Genomic DNA, 24,363 nt, shown 5'->3' with positions numbered 1-24,363 from the left:
GTATTTTTTTACAGAACTCTATTTTGCTAGCTATCCTCATCACTAGATTTATCTTGTCCTGTAAGCTTGTTTCGTACTTCATGAAAATACTTTTTAAAACCAAAATTTAAAATGTTCAATACATCATAATTTATTTCTAAGTATTTCATTTTACACAAATTAAAGTCAAATTAGTTAAAAGGTTCATTACTGCAATTCACCATGAAGTACAAAACCAATAAATAAATCCACATACAGTTGACCCAGGGTTATATTTTCAGTAATATCAGTATCTCCTTGAAAGGGAAGCACAACATTATAATAAAGCATTCTATGACTTAACAAAGAAAAAAAAAAAGTTTAATTAATTATGAAGCTATATGCTGCTCTCATCTCTTATTTCCAGTGCTAGACCTTAACATTAGTGTTTTTCAAATCCTTAAAAACACCTCACATTCAAGTGAATTAACATGTCAGTGAAAAGAATGGATATGTATGCAATGAAGCTAATAGAGCTTTTAATATGTAAGAACATTTTAATGTTCTCATTTCTGAAGATGAATTGAGAGGTAATGATAACTGTAATCTCTCACCTGTATCAAGATATTACCAGTTCTTAGTTAAGCAAATCCGGTCCAGTTCAGACCTTTGAGAATGCTTGTGTCAAAGTTTTACTGACATCAACATACATGTTATGAAACAATTTACCTTCCTTTTTTTTCTGTAATCTAGTAAAAAGCACACTAAAAGAAAAAAAAAAAATCATGAAAAAAGAAAGCCTCTCCCTGATTTAACCTAGGGTTTGATCAAATGAAGTGCCTACTCAACATGACTGTGAAGTACTGCCCACAATTATAAGACCAGAAAATTCAAAGCAGCAATGTGGTTTCTTTCTCTCTATAAAGCCAGTGAACACAACTGCACATACAGGTCTAAAAATGTAAAATAATTACAGAAGGCATATGCAATCTTGACTAAATACTAGTATTTGCACTCAAGCTTAATTATCCTTGTAAGTTATTTTTTCATTTTATTAACACATTATGCAGATTTTTCATTCCTTACCCTGCCCTACATCTAAACTTTACCTTTCTCCTGTCACTCTTCATACATAAACAGTATATGGTCACAGCTCCCATTTCACTAAGGTAGTCAATATCAGCAATACTTATGTTATGCATTAAAATGGAGCAAACCCCAGCCATTAGGGTTTACTGAAACCCAACGATTTTTGTTCCATTATTAAGCCTGCCAGAAAAACATATGCAGCAAGTTAACACAAACCATTTCATGTGCAAGTTCTATTTATAAAGTAATTCTTCCACCCTAGCTACCCAGCGTAATATATATTTTGTCATCATAGATACAAGTACTGCTTTCTCTCAAACAATGAAATGAAAAACAAGAGATGGCATCTTTCTCTACCACATAATACAGATGACCAAGTTTTATAACTCAGAAATTGCCAAGTTAGGAAAAGAACTTAATGTACAGTTGATTCAACTATGTACAACTAAAATAACCAACCACAAGAACATGTCCCTGAAAGTTACCAAGGTTATTCTTTCAGGAAAAGTAGAAAATAAGTTATTTTAAAATTGGAATTCAAGAGATCATTGATTTTAAAAAAATAAAAACAAACAAACAAACAAACACCCACCAAAACCAAAAACCAACAAAAACTCAAAAAAACCCAAAACTAAACCCAACACAATTCATATTTACTGCTCAATATATTTACCTTTACCCGTTTGTAAAAAGAACAAAGAAAACTCAAATTATCTTTTCCTCTGTGGCAAATTCAAATAAAATGGGAACTATTTCATCATGCTTTAAAGAAGGCTTTACATTAAATGTAGTGTTCATAACCTTCAGTCACATAATACATCTGAAAAAATATTCATCCCAATTGTCTATGGAGCAGCATTTACAATTCCACACTTCTAGTTCAAGTATCACCACATTACCTCACTGAGTTAGTTTCAGACTGCTGAACGTTTTGAAAAAATTACTTTAGGGACACAGCAGTAGCTCAAAATAAAACTAGTTTTGGAATCATAAATCCTCTTGCCTCCCTTCCTCATTCTATAATCAAAACCAGAGGGAAAAAAAAAAAAGCTGTCTTTTTAAAATTGAAACCATTAATAACAATGTTGGCTAACTGATTGGGTGCCAAACTGAGATAAACTGACATTTGCAAATAAACCAGACCTATTTTAGCTTTTATGTTGCAATACATATATTAGAAGAATCAGAAGGCTACAGTCTTAATCTGCACCGGAGATAACGACTTTATCAAAAGTACTTCTGAGATGCAATAAAGGGAGGTCACATTTGTTATTTTTGGTTAAGTATTTAAAATTAGAATTATTTTAAAATAAAACAAACACTTGTGTTATGAAACAGTTTTACCAAAATGCAGTATTCTTCAGCTGGCTATACTTCTTCTAGCTCTTAGAAAAATATACTGTTAAATTTTGCAAAAAATTATATACTTTTAATACACTTTCATGTTTAAGTATTTCACAACATTAGATGAAAAACTACTTACTTTTCATGGCTAATCAGATTATCTCAGAAAACTAAAACTTAAAGTAACTTCCTGTGTAAACTTTCCAAAAAAATAACAACAGCACAGATAGTGTATCTATGTCTCTATTTTATATTTTAGTCAGTATTCCCAGTAACCATATAATTCTAAGTTTCACCTATCAAATTCAACAACGAATTTGAACAGTCAAACACAGCGAGATAAACAGGTGTAAAATCAGACATTCTCATTCTTCAAAAGCACTCCTCTGAATGGAGAAACCAGAAATACAGGGTCAACAATTAGTGGACAAACCATCACTGCATACACTGCGTAACAAAAGTATTAAATAGTAACTAAGACGCATGATTTCTCCAGTAATAGGAAGTTTAGTTACTTTTATCATACCTTTATCTGCTGTCTTCTAAGCATTGCAAGTTCCCTCATGTCTCGGAATGGCTGTAGTAAGTACTGGTAAAGCTCTGTGGTAGCTTCTGCAAGACTACTGTAGGCTTCATCTTCCATTTGATACAGTTCAAGCAGCTCTACCATGCTTTCAGTATTCTTATGTCTTTCCAGAAGCTGTAGAAAAAGTGTCAATTTTAATTAAAGTATTAAAACATTCTTGCTGAAAGTGAGTAATTTAAAAAACTTTTTTTTTTTGGCCTATGCTCTTGCAGTATATTCCCTCTCCCACAAAATCAGCAAACAAAATAAATCTTAACCCCCATACACATCTTGTGTTTAACCAGTCAAGTATGAGCACATCTCAGATAACCTGAAGATGTACAGCACTCCTACTGATCTTTTCTTTCAAAAAATCTCTGGAATGTAATAAATACAAGTGCAAAGGCAGCTCAAAATGCAACCTAGTACCAGAATATACAACACGGTAATCAGATATACGATTTCCCATGTTTCCGACTTTCAGGTGTCGGGGGGTAAAGAGGGAAAGGAGTGATAGGAAAGGAGGCATAAGCAATGTCACCTTTTGATCATTTTTGGGATTTGGGGATTTTTGCCTATCTGTACTTTGGACCAACACAGACCCATTGCACAGTCCCAGGTCCACATATAGAGAAAAATCTATATGAAACAAAACAGTGATCTGCATTTCTGGTAATTCTGCCTTCTGGTTTGTGATTTTAGCCTAGGGAGTTTAGACGTTAAATTTCAAATGAGATTATCTTTTTAAAAAAGGAAATTATTTAAGTATAATAAAATAAAAAGCAAAACCAACCAACCAACCAAAACCTTAAAATAATTTATGGTTTAAGTCATATAAGAAAACACAACATCATCAAAATCTGTCCCCTCCTTCCATTAGTTCTTGTGAAGCAAAAAAAAAAAAATTATCATCTATTTGTGCAAATTTGCTACATTATATGTTTTTGATTTAGATGCTGCTTTTGCATCTATTTGGAGCATTTGCCTGGGCAGACCTCACATGCTGCTGGAAATCTTTTACCATTTCTCAAAAAGAATATTCAACCAGTTAACAAAAACTAATCTCATACAGAATTATGGAATACTTGATGCATTTAAAAAAACCAAGATTATACAAAATTATTTCCCTTCTTATGCAATCTTCGAAGTCTCTTAATCCTTTATATATTATCTCAAAAGCATATATTCACAGTCCAAGTTTATTTAAACTTAACACAGATTAGGTACAATATGGAATAAGCACATAGTATCTTCTATCTGTTCATTCAAGTTGGATGCCAAGCCTACATGAAGTTCCCAGTATACCCAACTGCATCAAGTATTCTAACTGGAAAAATAGAGGGAACTGCTGATTAGAAATTGAGGATTTCGCCAACAGTCCTTTGGGGTCTGGTTTGTTTATATCCTAGGACAGTCAACAGAAGTCTTGGTTACCATACTGTCTACTCAAGTTTGCTTCATTACATTTATATTCCTATGTCGTAGTTCAGTTACCTACCTATGTAAGAAAAATTTTCTTTCTTCATAAGGTAAAGTCTACTTCTGAAGATCCCTGTAACCTGGGCTTTCTTTGAAGCATTACAGGGCAACCAAGATTAGAGAGAGGATGCAGAGGAGAATGTAGAACAGCTCGTACTAGCTTTACTTACATGTTTAGCACTAAAACAATGGTCAGATGACAAGCCAGGAAGAGTTTTCCATCAACAAGGCTTAGCCAAGATGAAAGGTCTGGGAAAAATGGTGTAGAACAGATGTGACGTTCCTCAGCAGCATGGGACAATTTCTTATATTACCGAAACAATTTCACCTAGTAAACTGTTCCTATTGCAAAGTCATTTGTAATGCCCTTTTGCTGTCTTCCAGCAGCACATAGTATTTTGTGGCATTCAATTCTCAGATTATTGGGTGGCTCACCGCAGTCTGTAAAACTGATGTTTTATGAACTTACAAGGCTAAAAACATAACCTGTAAGCATAGGGACAGAAGTCACTCGAGATGCCCCTGGGTTTGAGTCCTAAGTCCCTATGGATTTCATGCATTATTCCAGTTCATTCCCTGTTTTAACCACACAGGAACCTTTTCCCTCAGCAATTCTTTCTTGTTACTAGTGCCTATAAACAGACTTGCCATACTCAAGCCTTCTCCTACTTCATCCTGCAGTACCAGAAAAGCCTCTTGCAGTCCCAATGCCATTATCTTCCCTCTGTCAAGGTACTGAAAAACCAAACCTTTCTTCTCAAGGCACCCACTACAAGAAGTGTCTCTATTATTAGCAGTAGCTCTACAGTACACAGTAATGTTAATTTCCTTTAGCTGCTTACGCTATTAATATCTTAATAAATTCTTATCTTTGTTTCATCATGAAGCCCTACTCTGCTACTAGGATACGAATCCTAGAGGACAACAAAAAAATCACAGAATCATAAAACAGTTAGGCCTTAAGATCACCTAGTTCCAACCTCCCTGCCATGGACAGGAAAGCCTCACTCTGGACCATGTTGCCCAAGGCTATGTCCAACGTGGCCTTGAACACTGCCAGGGGTGGAGCATTTACCACTTCTCTCGGCAACCTGTTCCAGTGCCTCACCACCCTCACAGTAAAGAACTTCTTCCTTATATCTAATCTGAACTTCCCCTGTTTCAGTTTACCCCTTGTCCTATCACTACAATCCCTGATAAAGAGTCCCTTCTCCAGCATCCTTGTAGGCTCCCTTCAGATACTGCTATGGTCTCCATGCAGCCTTCTCTTCTCCAGGCTCAACAGCCCAAACTTTCTCAGCCTATCTGCATATGGCAGATGCTCCAGGCCTCTCATCATCCTCATGGCCCTCCTCTGGCCTCGCTCCAACAGCTCCATGTCCTTCTTTTCTTGAGGACACTGGAACTGCACACAGTACTCTAAGCTGGGTCTCACGAGAGCAGAGATATGACTCCCATGAGCTTACTTCAGAGTGAAATCGATTATACCTCTTTATTTTTTTTTCTTCCCATCAAATGTTCACCTTTGTTCTCATAAAAGAACATTTTCTCTTTAGCAGAGTGGATACTTGGCCTGTGTCCCGACACTGCAAACCTTACACAAAGAAGGGGTTTAGGAGTAGCATTGTAATACCTGCTAAACAAATGTAGTCATTGTATGTAAATATTATTTTGTTGGGACAGCTGTCAGTAGAGGTGCAGGATCACCTCCTTCGACCTGCTGGTCACGCTTCTTTTGATGCAGCCCAGGATACGGTTGGTTTCTGGGCTGCAAGCGCACACTGAAGCTGGCTCATGTTCAGTTTCTCATCAACCACCACCCTCAAGTCCTTCTCCACAAGGCTGCTCTGAATCTCTCCTCCACCCAACCTGTAGCTGTGCCTGGGGTTGTGCTGACCCAGGTGCAGGACCTTGCACTTGGCTTGGTTGAACTTCATGAGGCTGACATTGGCCACCTCTCAAGCGTGACAAGAAGAAACTTACTAATCTCATTCCAGGAACAGAACAATACAACATAGACCTTTCTCTTTCCTTTACAGGCCATTTTTAACACCTATTTAATAGTCCTGATATTCTGGAAGATAGTCACAACTTTGTGAAAGTTGGAGTTAAAGTACCAGGAAATGAAGGACCACTGCAATTTTATGACCATCAGTATACTATGAAGACATCGTAAGTACACTGAAAGCAAGTATCTACTTATAATTAGTTGGTTGTTCTGTGAAAATTGTCTCCATCACTGGAAACAGTATCGATAAAGTAATTAATTATCATTACATTCCTGCACATACAGAAGATAAGTAAATGGGCATTGTGTCAAGGTTGTCTATGTCCAGGTCTATTTGGTGTGCTACTGAGGTTACCCCAATCCTAAGAGTAGTCCTCAACTCCTTCAGAAATACCAAACTCACACAAAAAATAAATAAATTTAAAAACACCCAACACAATTGAGGGCAAGTTATTCATACACAATATACGTATTCTTAAATCATTAACACAAGATAAGCACCCATTCTTCCTTCCTATGATAATGAAGGTAATGATGCACACAGAATCCATTTACTGTGACTAATGAGGACCTCTCTGAATGAAAATGATGAAATTTCAGTCAAACTACAGTTGCCAGAAAATATATAACAAAACATGAAAAGTGATTTGGAAAACGAGGAGAATCACCTTATTTGGTTTAGAGCAAGGACCAAAGAGCTATTGACTAGGAATGTTCTTCAAAATAGGTAGGAATTTTACCAACCTGCAAGCACTGGTTACATACAACCTCATTACACCCATCAATCTATTAACATGTTCTTCTACAGGCTTATTCAGACATGGATAAAAAACAACCAAATATTAACTTCTTCTACAAATTTTGCAAATGAGCTCAAAAGCACCTTGAAATTATTTTGTCCTGTCAGATTAACACCATAAAACTGGTACCTCAACTCTCCCTCAGGTAGAGTTAGATGAAATAAAGAAGACACAGAAGAAGTGTGAAAAAATACAGGTTTGAAAAAGAAAAAACAAAACAAAAAACAAACAACAACCCACAAAGAAATTATGACATGCATTTGAAATTATTGTTATGGTATGTGCCAGGTGGCAAGACGGCCAATGGCATCCTGGCTTGCATCAGAAGTAGCGTGGCGAGCAGGATCATACTACTGTACTCAGCACTGGTGAGGCCGCACCTCGAATACTGTGTTCAGTTCTTGGCCCCTCACTCCAAAACAGACACTGGCGTGCTGGAGCATGTCCAAAGAATGGCAGTGAAGCTGGTGAAGGGTCTGGAGCACAAGTCTGGTGAGGAACTGCAGTGGGTTTAGTTTGGAGAAAAGGAGGCTGAGGGGAGGCATTATCGCTCTCTACAACTACCTGAAAGGACGCTGTAGTAAGGTGGGTGTTGGTCTCTCTTCCCAAATAACAAGTGATAGGACAACAGGAAATACCCTCAGGTTGTCCCAGGGACGGTTTGGACTGGATATTAGGAGAAATTTCTTCACCAAAAGGGCTGTCAAGCATTGGAACAGGCTGCTCAGGGAAGTGGTTGAGTGACCATCCCTGAAGGTATTTAGAATATGTGTACATGTGGCACTTACGGACATGGTTTACTGGTAGACTTGGCAGTGTTAGGTTAATGGTTTGACTCGATGATCTTAAGGGTCTTTTCCAACCTAAATGATTCTAAGGGACATTTTACACTCTCTCACTTTTTGGAACTGATATGATTACCAATCAGCAAGTCTTCATCGGTATGGTGTGGTAGGAACAGAAGACTGATAGCTTTAATAGTGCTTCTACACAGAGCTTTGTAGCCTGATGAGTCCAGGCTGCTTTATTACCACCCGTCCTAAAGGCGCACTGACAGAGGCGACAGGTGGTGCCAAACTGGCCACACAGAGGACCTCTCCCACTTTGCTCTATAAAGCAGTCAGAGGGAAGCTTTCCTGTTCTGGATCAAAGTCAGCTGAAGCATTTTTTTTTTAGTTGGCTGCCATCCAAACAGTACTCATAGTACTTGATAACAATAATGCTGCGTCTAGCACAGAATCCACTGAATTAACAATGTCATAAGGCAAACTAGGATCTCTGTAGACTCACAGGTAGTTTAACTGTGTGAAAGTGTTTCAATTTTCAAACAGGTGGTGTGAACAGACAATACACTACATTAGAAACATGAAAATTCACCTGATACCTTTTAGTAAGATTGAGACATTGGTTAAGCTGGCCAAATGCCTAAACCAACCTGGTACTTTAAAACCAGACAGTTTTCAAGATGTTAGATTAAACTACATTAACAATTTTTGTGGCATGTTTTATGGCCCACTTATGATTAAGTCTCAGCAAAGACATTCAGGTTACTGTTCATTTACTTCAACAGTCTCGATATGAACTTTTTACTTTCACAATTTTTTAATTATATTATATAAAGAAGTGGGTGGAGGAGGGCAGAGTAACATCCTGTACATGACTGACTAGCGCTATAACCATTGAATACTGCATTTATTTTAAGAATCATGTTTCACAGATGTTACATTGTTCACAACTAAATGAATCCATATATTTTAGGCAACTATTATGCAGAGAGATTCTAACCAGCATGAAACACTTTTTTTTTTTTTCAATTTAACAGCACATGTATTTGAACTATATAACAGACTAATTTATGTTATTTCTGTCTTCAGTATTTTAAAAAATTATATTTTATCCATAAAGATTGAAAAGTACTACAGCAGGCAGCGTAAATATGTGCAGGTTGACCTCAGTTGGGACAGCAGTCCAAAGCTTGGTTTAATCACTTAAGAGTCAAGTCTTACATTTCCTTTGCTCTTACTCTCAAAAATTTCCCCATTACTACTATTTTATAAAAGTATCACAGCATGACACATACCCATTTTTAGCTAAAACAGGCTATGAAGATATTTTTCAGTGTCTTCCTAAGCTTCTTCATATTTTTGGATAGTAATTACAGAATACCCTATTTTCCTATGAATTCACATTCTTGGAAGCCTGATAGTAATATCTGACATTTCCAGGAAGAATTCTAAAGATTTTTACTTGAAGCAGCATATTTAACATCACAGGTAAAAGTACAGTAGTGCAGATAAAATAGCTTTTAGATACTGCATCCTTTCTACTGAAGCAGGCTCTTAAGAGTTAAATACCAAACCCTTCTGCTGATACATTTGCAACAGCCTGCAATGGGTCCCAGACAATGGGTTCCAAAATAACTAAAGCTTTAGATGCAAAATCTTATCAGCTGAATTTAGACTGCAATTTCTCACATCAGAACATGCTTAAAATTGTTTCTATTCTCTCTCTTTTTAAGCTATATTTAAGCAAACAAAAAAAAAAAAATCTTGTTAAAAGTTCCTGGTAAGGAGCAGGAGCCTCAACTACATGAAATCTCTACTGTGGGCAAACTGCTTTTCTCTGCCTTACACGCATGGTCCTGTATCTAAATGTCACCTGTTGAGGCTAAAAGATCACGACTTGCTGGACATTCAGCTTTCTGTTTGCATGACCGCACTGCCATCAACAATCCTTACCTTTGTAGTATAAAAAGGCCTTTTGCATTGTTGTAGCAAGTGAATGTGCCAGTAATGGATCAAAACCTGACTTTCCAGTACAGATCCAAAACAAATTTTAATTTCGGTGGGGGAAATCATTTACAAGAATATAAAACATGGATACAGAGTTGGGATAGCATAAACCAATAAGGTAATACTGCCCAGCATGAGAGGTGTGGAAACCAGCACTACCTCTGTCAAGCCTCTTAAGATTAAAATAAAATTAAGTGAATTCCATACTAAACTTATTTGAAACCACACGACTTAAAATTGGCACACAAAGCAATCAACCACCTACTGAGTGGACAAAAATGTCTAATTTTTTTTCAAATAGACTTCCGAAGATAGGAAATTGGACATGTATGCAGCTGCACTGTAAAGGTTATTGCCTGGATTTGGGAGGGAATTTTCTAAATGGCGGTCTACAAAAGAAAAGCAAATTAAAATACTCAAATGTACACACAAAACACTCATAATAACCAAGTTCAAAGTCTGCAGTTATTCAAACAAACAAGCAGTAAACACACATCACACACACAAATCCAAAAAAGATACTGGAAAATGAAACACAGGGTGTTTGAAACATAGAAAATAAAAAAAAACAAACAAACAAACAAACAAACAAAAAAACCCCAAACTCCTACAATTCCGTAAGACATGTCTTTTAGGCCTCTGAAGAACTGCTCATATCAAGTGAGCCAGTGTACCTCAGTACGTGTGTGCAGAGATATATTGACTATAAGTGGCAAGGTTTCGGTAGTGGGGAGATCTATAGGGCTGGCATCTGTGAGAAGATGCCAGAAGCTTCCCCTATGTCTGACAGAGCCAATGCCAGTCAGCTCCAGGGCAGACCCACCCCTGGCCAAGCCCATCAGCAACAGTGGTAGTGCCCCTGGAATAACATGTTTAAGGAGGAGAAAAAAACTGCAACCCAATAGCAATCAGAGAGATAAGTGGGAATATGTGAGAGCAACAACTCTCAGATACCAAGACCAGCGAAGGAGGGGAGGAGATGCTCCAGGCAACTAAGCAGAGATTCCCCCCAGCTCATGGTAAGGCAGGCTGTGACCCTGCAGCCCATGGAAGTCCATGGTGGAGCAGATACTCACGTGCAGCCCGCGGAGGACCTCACACCAGAGCAGGGGGATATGTGGAGACTGTGACCCCACAGGAAGCCTGCACTGGAGCAAGCTCCTGACGGAACCTGTGGACTCCGGAGGAGGAGCCCATGCTGGAGCTAGGGAGGAGTGTGAGAAGGAAGGAACAGCAGAGGCAACATGTGATGAACCAACTGCAACCTCCATTTCTGTACCTCTGTGCCACTCGGAGGAAGGAGGCAGAGAAATCGGGAGTCAAGTTGTGCTGAGGAAGAAGGGAAGGGTCAGGTGAAAGCATTTTTAAGATGTGTTCTTATTTCTCATTACCCTACTCTGATTTGATTGGCAATGAATTAAATTAATTTCTCCAAGTCCAAACTGTTTTGCCTGTGATGGTAACTGCTGAGTGATCTCTCCTGTCCTTATCTCAGTCCGCAAGCCTTTCATCATATTTTCTCACCAGACCAGGTGAGAAAGGGGAGCAATGAAGTGGCTTTGGTGGGAACCTGATGGCCAAAGTCAACCCACTACGAAACAGCACACCAGAAGGCTGCACACTGCAGATTGCCTGGTCCCTCTTCACTCATAACAGTTATCTTCATTTAGACTTACATTACTTATGTTACATTGTTACTCCTAGGACAGTAACAATTACTTTTCTCAAGTTCACTTACACTACCAAAATGTACCTCATGTCAACACACTGCTGTAATACAGGTCCATAGAAAAGGGAAAGAACTGAACTGGGTCACAAAAACTGTAGTATTTTAATGTAGCCAAGTGAGCCAGAACATTATTTCTATGTATGCATCATTACTGAACAATGCAACTTCTCTCCACCCACCCAAAATTCTAAATAGTCTCAGCAGAACTGTATGTATATATGCATAAAACTTGCTGGAATATCACAAGCCTCAGGCTTAAAGCTGCCAACTCTGACAGTAATATATGGCACACCAGATCTCTTCTGAAAGCTCAAGAGGGAGATGTCAAGAATTAAAACCCATGCAACCCCTTTTCTTAAGCAAAACATATGCGTAGTATCACAGTAAAGCTGCTTTTATTTTAAGATGGTACTTGTCTGATCGCTTTACCTTACTGTGTGACGTGGCTGTGCCAGTGAGTTACACTACCATGCCAAATGAGTGTCTATAAAAACAGGTGGTTTTTTTTAATACAGTGTATTACTTAGAATAGCATAGTCACAAATAAGCTGCAGAAATCATAGCAAACAAAGGTGAATTGTATAGAAGAGCTCATCGTACAGGAGTGCTAGGCTATTTTCTCTTGTTGGTAACACAGAAATAAGTATTTACATTCTAATGTAATTTGATGAACAAAATAGATCTGTTAACTGTATTCCAAAGTTATTATGCGCACTCTGGGACTCTGTCCCTTTGGAAAAATGGCAAAATAACTAAAAGATACAATCACTAATGAATCACTCATCAGTTTGAAGATGGTAACTCTGAACAAAAAGACTTCTAGGCAACACCTCACCCTAGAGGCTTGGCAAAGAGCTTATTTTATATATGTCCTAATGAATTCTAAGTATTTATTTTTTTTTCCTGCAGGAATCTGAAAGAAAAAAAAAAAAAAAAGAAAAAAAAAAACCCAAACCCAAAGCCAGAAGACTGAGAACATACATTACATAAGTGTTCATGCTATGCCATAAAATATGTTACATTTTGGTCCACAGACTCTGTTCTGTGTTTCTGAACTATGTTACTAATCAGGAAAACACTCAACAGCCTCAAAACTGACAACTGTCCCAACAAAATAATATTTACATACAATGACTACATTTGTTTAGCAGGTATTACAATGCTACTCCTAAAACCCTTCTTTGTGTAAGGTTTGCAGTGTCGGGACACAGGCCAAGTATCCACTCTGCTAAAGAGAAAATGTTCTTTTATGAGAACAAAGGTGAACATTTGATGGGAAGAAAAAAAAATAAAGAGGTATAATCGATTTCACTCTGAAGTAAGCTCATGGGAGTCATATCTCTGCTCTCGTGAGACCCAGCTTAGAGTACTGTGTGCAGTTCCAGTGTCCTCAAGAAAAGAAGGACATGGAGCTGTTGGAGCAAGGCCAGAGGAGGGCCATGAGGATGATGAGAGGCCTGAAGCATCTGCCATATAAAGATAGGCTGAGAAAGTTTGGGCTGTTGAGCCTGGAGAAGAGAAGGCTGCATGGAGACCATAGCGGTATCTGAAGGGAGCCTACAAGGATGCTGGAGAAGGGACTCTTTATCAGGGATTGTAGTGATAGGACAAGGGGTAAACTGAAACAGGGGAAGTTCAGGTTAGATATAAGGAAGAAGTTCTTTACTGTGAGGGTGGTGAGGCACTGGAACAGGTTGCTGAGAGAAGTGGTAAATGCTCCACCCCTGGCAGTGTTCAAGGCCACATTGGACATAGCCTTGGGCAACATGGTCCAGAGTGAGGCTTTCCTGTCCATGGCAGGGGGGTTGAAACTAGGTGATTTTAAGGGCCCTTCCACGCAAACCATTCTATGACTTTCTGATTCCCTATCAACAACATTGAATTTGCACTCTAACAGTTTTACAAGGCCTTTAGTATGGTAGTAGATATTCTCGAATGTCTGATAAACATAATGTTAGACTTAAAAATCTAATTCAAAGCAGGTAAAGCATTGTGACAATATCAGATTGAAAGCACTGTAAGGGTGAATTTACTTTTTAAAGCTTAGCTGAACTAATGGCTTGCTCCTGTTGAAAGAAGACCCCATTTCCCTTCTCCTCTTCCTTCTCTTTTTCCAACTCCACCCTCGTTCCTTGTTCCTTCTGCTCTCAAGTGCCCTCTTCTACCACTGCATTGGGTTTGGTATTTCTCAGACCCTTTAACAATATAACTGAGCATCTGGCAGAAAGCTGTTACTGTGGTTTCTCTTGGTAATTTACTACTGAGTTCAGTCAGTACACCACAAGGACAGAGAAGCACAACAGGAAGGAATGCAAACCTGAATGGTGGAGGACAAAAAGAGACAGGATCTCCCCCTTTCAGCACCAGCAAGCTGATCATCCAGTTCTTCAGCTCCCTTCAACAATGTGGATGATGTAACCACCTTTAAACCCTGGACAGCTGCTGACAGGTAAATCCAATGGCCCTGTGGGCAATTTCTCAAGGCTGGTATAGTTCAATACTGTTTCAACCTCTACAGCACATTACACAATAGTGAAATCATGAAGAGGCAGATCTAAGAAGGAAATAGCATTTTGCATGACTAAATGCAATTTTAAAAGTTTCTAAACTAAAATAGTGGGGAGCTTATTTAAAAGTTGAATATAGCAGTCAAAAAAGCCCAGCAGAAAGACACATTTACAGTCCACTATTCATACACCGGTTCGGGTTGGAAAGGACCTTAAGATCATCTAGTTCCAACCCTCCTGCCATGGGCAGGGACCCAAAAGTTAAATGAATTCCCGAAATCCTGGATCACTATTTTTCTTCTTACTTTAACAGCAAATATCATGTAAATTACAAGTTGTAAAATAACTTTAAGAACAGTACAACATTTCAGACAAAAGCCATTTATATTAGTATCAGGTGCACACAGACTTTTATCCTGTGGTGTTGATTTTGTTTTTTTCCATGGAGAAATGAAACAGAAAGGATACATAGTTTAAATGTTATTGAGAAATAAAATCCACATCTGAAAAAGCAGCATGATAAAACACAGCTGGAACAATACATATCATTTACCTATTACCTGAATTCTTCCAGAATGGTTCCAATATTTCAAGTAGTTTAGGGTTTCTTAAACTCCTCCCACATATAGATTTTTTCTGACTTATACTATTGTGAAGTGACAAAATCATACAATTTAAAATTCTGACATTTGATGATTGTAACTATCATATTACCGAAGACTGAAGAACATGAGCTCTGAAGCCCAGTAATATTTGTAGAAAAACTATAAATTTTCAGAAATTTCTTCCTCAAAAGTGTCACAACTGAATACACTTGTTTCTTTCTTCCTTTCCCCCCCCCTGCCCCCCCCCCGCCAAAATTTCCTTAAAACCCATATAAAGCACACAGCATTATTTAAAGTTTGGGTTGGTTTTTTTTTTAAGGGAAAGAAAAAAAAAAAAAGAAAAAAGAAAAAGAAGAAAAAAGCCCTAATCAAAACAAGTTCCATTTTAATCATAGGGTTCTGCTAGAAAACCCAGAAAGGTTTCTTCTAATACAATATTCTATGATTCTAAGTTATTGAAAAACCTTTTGCAATACTTTCTCCCTCAAGTAACTCAAAATAAGACATGATGCAATGCTGTTACATGTAAAGTTGTGCTACTACTAATTTTAGATGACCCACATAAATTGTTTGCAAGTCATCACAAACAAATGTTAATAGATTATTTAGAAAACATTTTTCAAAGGAAAAAAAACCCCATCCAGTTCCTTCTCACCCATATCACAGCATTTTTTCCAGAAGGTCACATGAACATTCATCTAAAATGCATTTTGAAAAGTATTATAACAATACATAATGAAAATTTGGTTGGTTTATGTCTTTATGAAAGCAGAGGCACTCAACTTACTTTCAAAAAAAAAAAAAAATTTAAGAGGATGTTGAATGACTGGAATTGTTTTCCAACATCTTTGTTGACAAAAAAAAGAGTCCACTAAGCATTCAAATTTGCCTGAATAAGTAATGATTGTCTGCCCCATATGTAACAACAACAAAAATCCATACGTTTGGTAACTTTTACTATATAAATACAACAAAAAGAAAAGGATAGAAAGGAAAGCAAATGATTGGGTCTTACAAGTAAAAAGTTTTTAACTGAAAACAACCTCTGCTAAAATGTTTGCACTGGTGAGCGGAGATACACCATCAGCATTCTATTTACATCTACTCTGAATGGCTCCAGATGATGACTTTCAGTAACTACCTTGCCAGGGAAGCTATCATCACGTCACAGCACCTTTCCGCCTACAACTTTTGGAGATATCCAAAAGGAAAATCCAAACTGTACAAATGAACCTCTAATAAAAAGCTAATAATAATAATGGACACAGTTGACAAGCAAAAGCCAGTAAATAAAGAGACACTTGTGGAGACATTTCAAGTTAACAACTACTACTGTGTGTTAAAATTCTTCATGAAGTTTTCAGTCAAATTAATAATGGTTTGGTTTACATTTCAGGCACGAATTCTTAAGAAATTAGAAATTGGGCAAGTTTCAACAGCAAACTAATTAAAACAAAACCGCATTTCCCTTATTAATTTATACAGTTTATGACTGGAAGATACTATGAGATCATCCAATCTCCTGCCCAACAAATTTGGACTATTTTCTTTGGTTTTATAATCCTGTTTCAAGTTATGTGAGGGCTTCAAGAATTATTCTTAAAGACTAATCCACATTCTAGCAAATGTCACCAGCAGATTTATGATGAGATCACACTATTACTTCCTGCAAGAGCACAACAATTCTGTCTTCATCATTCTTAAAACATTCTTGCATGTTTGCTGTTAAACAGCACTGGTCTTGGAGCTGTGATTTTCAGTGAACTATCCAAGATCTTTGTTCTGAATAGTTACAGTGATGTTAGTACTGTGCAAGACATATGCGCAATTCAAATAAATTGTTCCAATGTATCTTAATGTTGACTCACTTCCTCAAAAACTCTCCTTCTTCTAATCTAGATCATCATAAATTACATGGTTAAACCTACAGCTGCTGTCAGCCTCATAATCCCATTCCTTAGAGCACTACCACACTGAATACCAGTAGCAGGACAACTTTTTTCTGGACACTCAGTAAAGTGTTTTACAACAGCAGAACATCTTATTTACAAGCCTTTACTACATAGTAGATTAACAATGACTTGTGACATATTTTAAAAAATAAAGTTAATTTATTTTAATTAAAGAGGGGGGGGCGGGGCTGCTGTTTGTTTTCTAGAAAAGAGAGAAGAAACAATGTAACTGTTGTATTTCTGGCCAATCCTGCATATTCCAGTTGCCCAAAACTGCAAAACAGGTCCTAGGTGCAGGTTCCTCTACAGAGTTCAATACATATTTATTTGTTCCTCTTGTTTTTGTACAATACTAGGAAAAAAATTACAGTGAACGCATAATGAAACACCCAGAGTAAAATTATACTAACACACCAAATGTTAATAGTAGATTCTTCTCTGGAGAAATTAAAGGAGGAAGTGGATTGAGCCTATTTAGAAGATACTCTCAACTGCTAAAGCAATATGCTCAACATCCCACAATCCCATTTTATTTTACTGCCTATTTAGCAGGTAATAGTCTTGAGCAACAGCTCAGATATAGAATCGCAACATCACTAAGTTGATATGTTTCTTAAAAAATATTATCATTATTCTTCCCACTCCTCCTATCCTAGCTTCTCTTTCTACCATATTCCTTATGGCTAAATTTTAATCTCTTGAAAGGATGAAAAAGTGTTGCAGATGGAACTTTAGCTGGACCGAGTCCTCACCTCAATTTAAGTTCTCTCCAGTAACAGCAATATCCTGGTAGACTGCAATGGTATGTTTCTACTAATTAAAAAAACTAATGTTACAAGTACCTCTTTGAAGAGAAAAAGAATGTAAGAGCAGCCATTTCTACAAACCTCTACTTTTCAGTGCCTTCTTCAGCTATGTGGTAGCAATACTTGCATACAGAAAGAACATAAAATTTACTGACCATCTGTAAGCAGTGTTTTATCATATTATAGAAAGAAATGTAAAAAGATTAAATTATTAGAATCAATCTGCTTTTAATTCTAAACTTGACTGGGTAATACTATCTCAGCCAGAAATGGAGACAAAAGAGATGTTATTGGATTAATAAAGCAGTTTTAAAAGGCACTGACTTGAAGGTAAGACATTCAATTGAAGAGAAAGAAAATCATACTGGAAAATTTGAGAAAGAAATATTCAAACAAAGAAACAAACAAAGTAAACACAAAGAAAAGACATCCCAAAAAAAAGAGAAAAGCTAAGAAATTAAGTGAGCTGTGAATTCCAAGAAGCACAATGGGTTACAGGATATTTATTACATTCATTACTCCCTGGCCTTGAACACTTCCAGGGATGGAGCATTCACAGCTACCTTGGGCAGCCTGTTCCAGTGCCTCACCACCCTCACAGGAAAGAACTTCCTCCTTACATCTAACCTGAATTTCCCCTGTTTAAGTTTGAACCCATTACCCCCTTGTCCTATCACTACAGTCCCTGATGAAGAGTCCCTCTCTGGCACCCTCGTAGGCCCTCTTCAGATACTGAAAGCTGCTATGAGTCCTCCACATCTTCCAGTAGTATGACATGTCATCCTGAAGTGTTTTAACTTACAACATGGATTTACCTACAGAGAACACAATACAGACACACACTGAAACTCTGAAAACAAAGTATCCATGTGACTTAGATTTTTATTATTTGCCAAAAAGGAGATGGGGAAACTGCTCCACTTCCAGAACGAGTCAGGTGTGAACTTCCAGTGCCCAAAATGATGAGCTTTCACAATATTTGTTAATTTAGGACTAGTTTGTAACAACCTGAAGTAACTGGTAGTAACTCCAGCTGCAAATTAGATAAATAGATGATGGCTGACAAACACTGAGAAAATATCCTATCTAGGACACTAAAAGAAGTACTAGCCAGAGTGCTAGTATCATGTAAGCATCTCCTAAGAACTTGGAACCTATCTGCCTGTGCTACAGAGCATGCCCTGCAGGTGCTGACATATTTTAGGTAGTAGAAACTTACAGCACTTGTGCAGTACTTAAATAGCCTATTTACAAAGCACTTAGAAGTGAATCAAAACCATTTTACTGGAAACAAGCATTCACACCTACAAATAATAAGTATGTAAAAAGAAGCATTCAAACTAAACAGCTTAAATTTCCCGGAATGTTCAGCATTAGTCTTAACTCTACTCCATTCATACCAATAGGAAAAAAGATCCAAATAATGTCTTATTTTAATCCAATGTGCTCCCAAAGTTAAATCTGAACAAGTGTTCTCTACTGAGATACCTCATGATCACATTGTGCCTAGCAGTAAATCACAGAACAGCAACAGGTCATCTTTGGAAAATCTGCATTTCTGGTCCAGTGCCTCACTACCTACCACATACACATTTATTTTAGAACTGAATGCATATGGCCAAATGCAATTCTCCTAGTTACTGAGATGATCCTGGATACTGTCTTTCACTAAAATATTAGGACAGATTCAATGAAACAAAATAATAGCCTATAGATACTATTTAGCTTGCTTCATGTAAAAGAACTATGTGACACCACCTTTGGAAAGCAACAAATATGAAGTTCCATGATTTTAACTGAATCAATTCCTTGCCAATTTGTATGATTTGAAAACCATACTTCATTTATTCCAAGCAACAAAAAAAACCCAACAAACCAACCCTTGCCTACTAAAGCTGTTCAGAAGTAGGTAAAAAAAAAAATTGCACCCATAGTGAATTAACAAGAAAATAAAGTGACCATACAGCTTTCTGTAAAAAAATCTTACATTTTCTTCTAAGTTGTTACTGTAATAAAATAGATAAAATATTTTTATTTTTCTTGAGCATTTCTAGCCCTTCAAATTGAAAGAAAATTAAGCCAACCAACACAAGATAAAAGTTTTCAGGGCTGTTTTCATACTTAGTAAAATATTCCACTTTAAAGAGGAAGGAGATTCAAAACAGCAGTAGGTCCTCATTCTCAAGGCAGACTTAAGTTAGCCTCAGAAAATAAGATGCTCTCAGAATTTCTTCAGAATTTAATCATGCACTAAAAAATGTTTCTGAACTTTTGTATTGCTTTCAAAAGCAATTTGAAAGAACACACACAGAACAGAGATGCAACATGGTCTTTCAACAGACTGCCTGCAGCCACTAGAATTCATAGATTTTTACAGAGCAACAAGAAAACAAAAGCAAGTCTCTGCCTAGTTTTGTAACTGGCATTCAACATCCTATAAACTATTATCCATCAAGTTTCAGACTGTCATAGCAATTAAGAGCTATATGAAACAGGGAGATTCCCAGGTGCCATTAATACAAAGATGCTGAAGTAAGTATATAATGTAAAGGTAGTCTTCCCAAACTCACAACTGGCTATGCAAGCTCAAGTAAAAGGATAAGCATACAAGAGAATATGTTTGTTGGCATGACTAAGCCACCAAACCCTCTTAATCATAGTTTATGCTAACACCACTTTTTATTCAGGAAAACTGTGACTAGGTTCAATCTTCTGCCAACACAGCACTCAAAGATACAAACCACCATCTTTGATTTTACTACACTCACAAAAAATTTACAAGGTACACTCAGCCTAGAAAAACTCCTCACATGGTATAGGAGGAACACAGACCAGAAACTGACAGGAGCAAGAGTACACAGGTGCACTTTTTCTGCCTTCTAGATGCAAAGCTTAAGATTCTAGAAACACTAGTCAATAAGCTGGAATCCCAAATAAGGATTCACTGACATTCTCACTGCTGCCTCATCTTTTTATCTGGTCATTAGCTGATTTTGTATCTTGTCGACTCCATTTGGGATCTTAGACCCCTAGCTGAGCACCCAAGGATTTTTTTTAAACAGGCATAAACTTAATAAACAAGGGCTCCAACCAAGTGTTTATTAGTTCTCAAAAATGAGGTAGAATAATATTTGCTCCTTTAGATACAAGGTTTTACTTTAACATAAACTGAATTCCTAAACTATTCCAGAATTGATACTTTTATTAGAAAAAGTAAAGGATGTGTTATTTCAAAACTGCAAATTATGCAGAAGAAATTAATTTGAGGTCACACAGTTCTGCCACAACCTTTTCTCCTCATCTTGGATCTGTTTCTACTTGCAACATTCTTTTGGCTTATTAAAGGTCTATAATTGAGACAGAGATAAAAATTACTATTGCAAAAAGCAACAATTATTAACTGCTGTGAAAATAAACTGGCTTGCATTGAACTTAGGGAAAGCAACAGATGGCCAAGTAGGGGTTACTGAAGCAACAAACACGAGGTTTTGTTGCTCACTTTGCTTCTCCACCCTAAAGAATATAATCAACAGAAACTGCAAGCATTTCTCAAGTAATATTTTAACTGCAGAGAGGAATTTATCCTGCAAAAAAAAAAAAAAAAAAAAAAGGAGATGAAATATGAAGTAAGTATAAACAAGAGATGTATTTTAAAACCTTATGCCAAGGTCTTGGGAGTCCTAAACTTGGTTTTTTTAATTACTTTAGATTACTGAAATCCCTCCATGTTCATTATGCTCCTAGATACCATTTCAATTACCAGTGCTACTCAATCACTTCCCTTTTCCCCATAATTTCTTATAAGAGGTAAAATCATCTAAAATTGCAGGAAGCCAACATTCCTGCAATCAGCTAGCCAGCAGAATCAGCTAACAGGCAGCCTTCAAGCACAGATGGAAAAGTAAATTAAAGACTGAAAAAATTCTTACTGTGAGGGTGGTGAGGCACTGGAACAGGTTGCCCGGAGAAGTGGTAAATGCTCCATCCCTGGCAGTGTTCAAGGCCAGGTTGGACAGAGCCTTGGGTGACATGGTCTAGTGGAAGGTGTCCCTGCCCATGGCAGGGGGCTTGAAACTAGATGATCTTAAGGTCCTTTCCAACCCTAACTATTCTATGATTCTATTTAACATGAATTCAGTAGGTTTTCTTCAAAGTATGAGAAACCTTTACCTCAGAAATACCAAGCAGTACCCATCATCCACTGCTCATGTTGCTTAGAATTGCAATGACAAAGAATATCAGTATTTGCTTAAAAAAAGACATTTCCTGCGGACCAACTAGTAATAGGTAAGGAAAAAGAGAAACCTGAGAGCCAAGAGGGAAAGAACAGGTCATTCTACTGCTTTCTTTTCTTAAACATGAACTGTCTTTAATTAAACAAGGATCAATTTACACAATTGACAGTGACTGAAGTACAGCTGTACTGACTTCAGGTACACGACTGGATTGGTTACCATGGGAAAGGAAGGTTGTAGAGTAGTCAAATACACACATACAATACTCTGCCATTTTGTCTGCACAAAGTTCTGAACATAAACAGAGGATAAGGCGCTGTAATTTAGAGATCCTGACGTATGAAGCTTGTACAGCATATTGGTAACCAGTTCCTTTTTTGCTGCTAATACTGGTGCTCACAAAATAGAAGCTGAGACTCTCCATGAAACAAATAGTTCTTGCTCAGTAATACCAAATCAGTGTTTTACAAAAAAAAAAAAAAAACCCCCCCAAAAAAAAAAAAAAAAAACCAAAAAAACCCCAAAAAAACACACAACAGGTGCTTTGAGCTAGGCACATAGTTCCCAAATTCCACGTATTTAACAGGAACTTCTATACTGCTCAGTTCCTTGTAAGAACTGCTGAGCTGAAGGCTAAGTCAATCTAAGCACACACTCCCAAGCATTCACGCAGCCAAACAAAAGAAGTAAAAGACAGTACGATTTCAAATTCTCTAGACTAAGACTGTTGCAAAAGACTATTACACTGATTGACAGTTGTACACCAAATTTAACGAGGATTACTTCAGCCCCTTAAATAACCATGAACAAAAGACGAATCAGAATTATGTACCCTAACACAACACTTTGGAAATAAACTTTTACCTGACAATGCTACACTTGGATGCTCTTATCATGATTTCATCATTGATAAAATAATTTTCTCATACTCCATAACTCCAGTCACTAAGGAAAAGCTCTGCCTGAATCCTACAAAGACTCAAAACTACGCCATCAAAACAGACAGCACACAGATGTGTTCATACTCTATCAAGGGAAAAAAAGTTCACCACCACATATTTTTGAACACGCAACATTGACAGGATATATGCAGGCAGCTGTAGCAGCCAAACTTTACCTATAGCCATACAACAGAACTTAGGTGGTGTCTGCAAAAATAAAAACTTCCATAACCTGATTCATATACACAGTCACGCCTAGATAGATCCTGGTACATTCTGGACCAAGGCCACTGAAACGTAAGAACCAGTGTAAAATTCTCCTTTCACACTGGGGAAATCTGGGCCATCATGTACCTCAGTCCACCAAGAGGTGAAAAAATTCTCACACCCTGACACTAGAAGTTAGTTAGCTGAAACTCCTTAACTACTTTCGTCTAAACAGTATACAGTATGGGAGATGGCATGTCCTGAAACATAATGTAAGTCTTGACAGACACTAGAAACAGAAACACAGTAAATACTCGCCAGGAACAGCCAGCTTGCGTTTTAAAATCCCAACTCCAAGAACTTAACAGCAGAACAAAAGTTGTAGTTACTCCAATTCCACTGGAAAACATCATCTCCCTTGAAATACCAGATTCAGCACCCAGACCCTGTAAGAACCTAGAATATTTTGGCCTCAAGTGCCTAAATTATACTGTCAAAATAAGCATCGCACGTTGCTGCTCCCATTAAAGAGAAAAATTCAGACTCCAACACATTCTGGTGCAAAGCAATGCAAGAACAAAAATGTGGGAGCAAGACCTTGCCAAATCCATCACATACTTGTTCACAAACATCTACATTTGACTGTACAGAACAAAGTACTGAGCCGCACTTAAATGACAAGGGGAATCTGCACATTCTTATATCCTGGCCCTAGAGACCTTGGAAAGGTTAAGCCTCATTTTCTTACTAATATTTTCAAAGCTTTTTTTTTTTTTTAAACTAGGCATTTTTCTTGTATGGTTTTGGGTTTTGGTTTTATTCTTGTCCCATAGTTCGATCAATTCGAACAGTACGAGCAGCTGGAAAGAACAACTGAAGATGTCACAGAAAAGGTAACATTAAAGGGGTCATATCTGGACCATTCGGAAGCCTCACCTCCTGGATTCGCCTGCGAGCCCGCTGTAGCACCTCTTCGTAGCCTTTCTGTCGCAGCTCACTCAGACTCTCATAATACTCTTCGGGATCGTCAGTCTCGGTGAACAGCACCTGCGAGAGGATCTTCCAACCGCAGGTATCCAAGCTGTGCACCAAGTAAACTTGCAGTTTGTAACAGAGAGCGTCCATCTCCTGCTCGGATAGCTCCGGGGCTCCGAACAGCACCGTCCACATGCCCGAGGGCTCCTCGGGGAAGGCAGGCAGGTAGGGCTCCAGCTCCGAATTCACCGAGCACAGCTGCTGGTGCACAGCCCGCAAGTCTTGGAAGGAGAAGAGGCCGGCCCAGCTGCACTCCTCCCCGGTGGTCTCCGCGTCGGGAGCGCCCGGCTCTGCTGCTTGCAGCGGCGAGG

The 24,363-nt window shown here is 37.8% G+C and overlaps 1 protein-coding gene across 1 annotated transcript in view; it reads right to left on the bottom strand.

Moving 5' to 3' along the window:
* JMY (junction mediating and regulatory protein, p53 cofactor) overlaps positions 1 to 24,346 on the bottom strand; it is a 58,438-nt gene extending 34,092 nt beyond the window's left edge. The window contains exons 1-2 of the mRNA XM_010022573.1: positions 23,954 to 24,346; positions 2,918 to 3,091 (exon numbers count right to left, since the gene is read on the bottom strand). Of these exons, the coding sequence (XP_010020875.1) occupies positions 2,918 to 3,091; positions 23,954 to 24,187 (408 nt within the window). The 5' untranslated portion in view covers positions 24,188 to 24,346. The remainder of the gene's footprint in view (positions 1 to 2,917; positions 3,092 to 23,953) is intronic.
* Between the last annotated feature and the right edge of the window lie 17 nt (positions 24,347 to 24,363).

This window comes from Nestor notabilis, unplaced genomic scaffold, assembly GCF_000696875.1.
Source record: "Nestor notabilis isolate BGI_N333 unplaced genomic scaffold, ASM69687v1 scaffold1969, whole genome shotgun sequence".
In the NCBI taxonomy this organism is placed as follows: domain Eukaryota; kingdom Metazoa; phylum Chordata; class Aves; order Psittaciformes; family Psittacidae; genus Nestor; species Nestor notabilis.
This window is presented reverse-complemented; position numbering and strand designations above follow the sequence as displayed.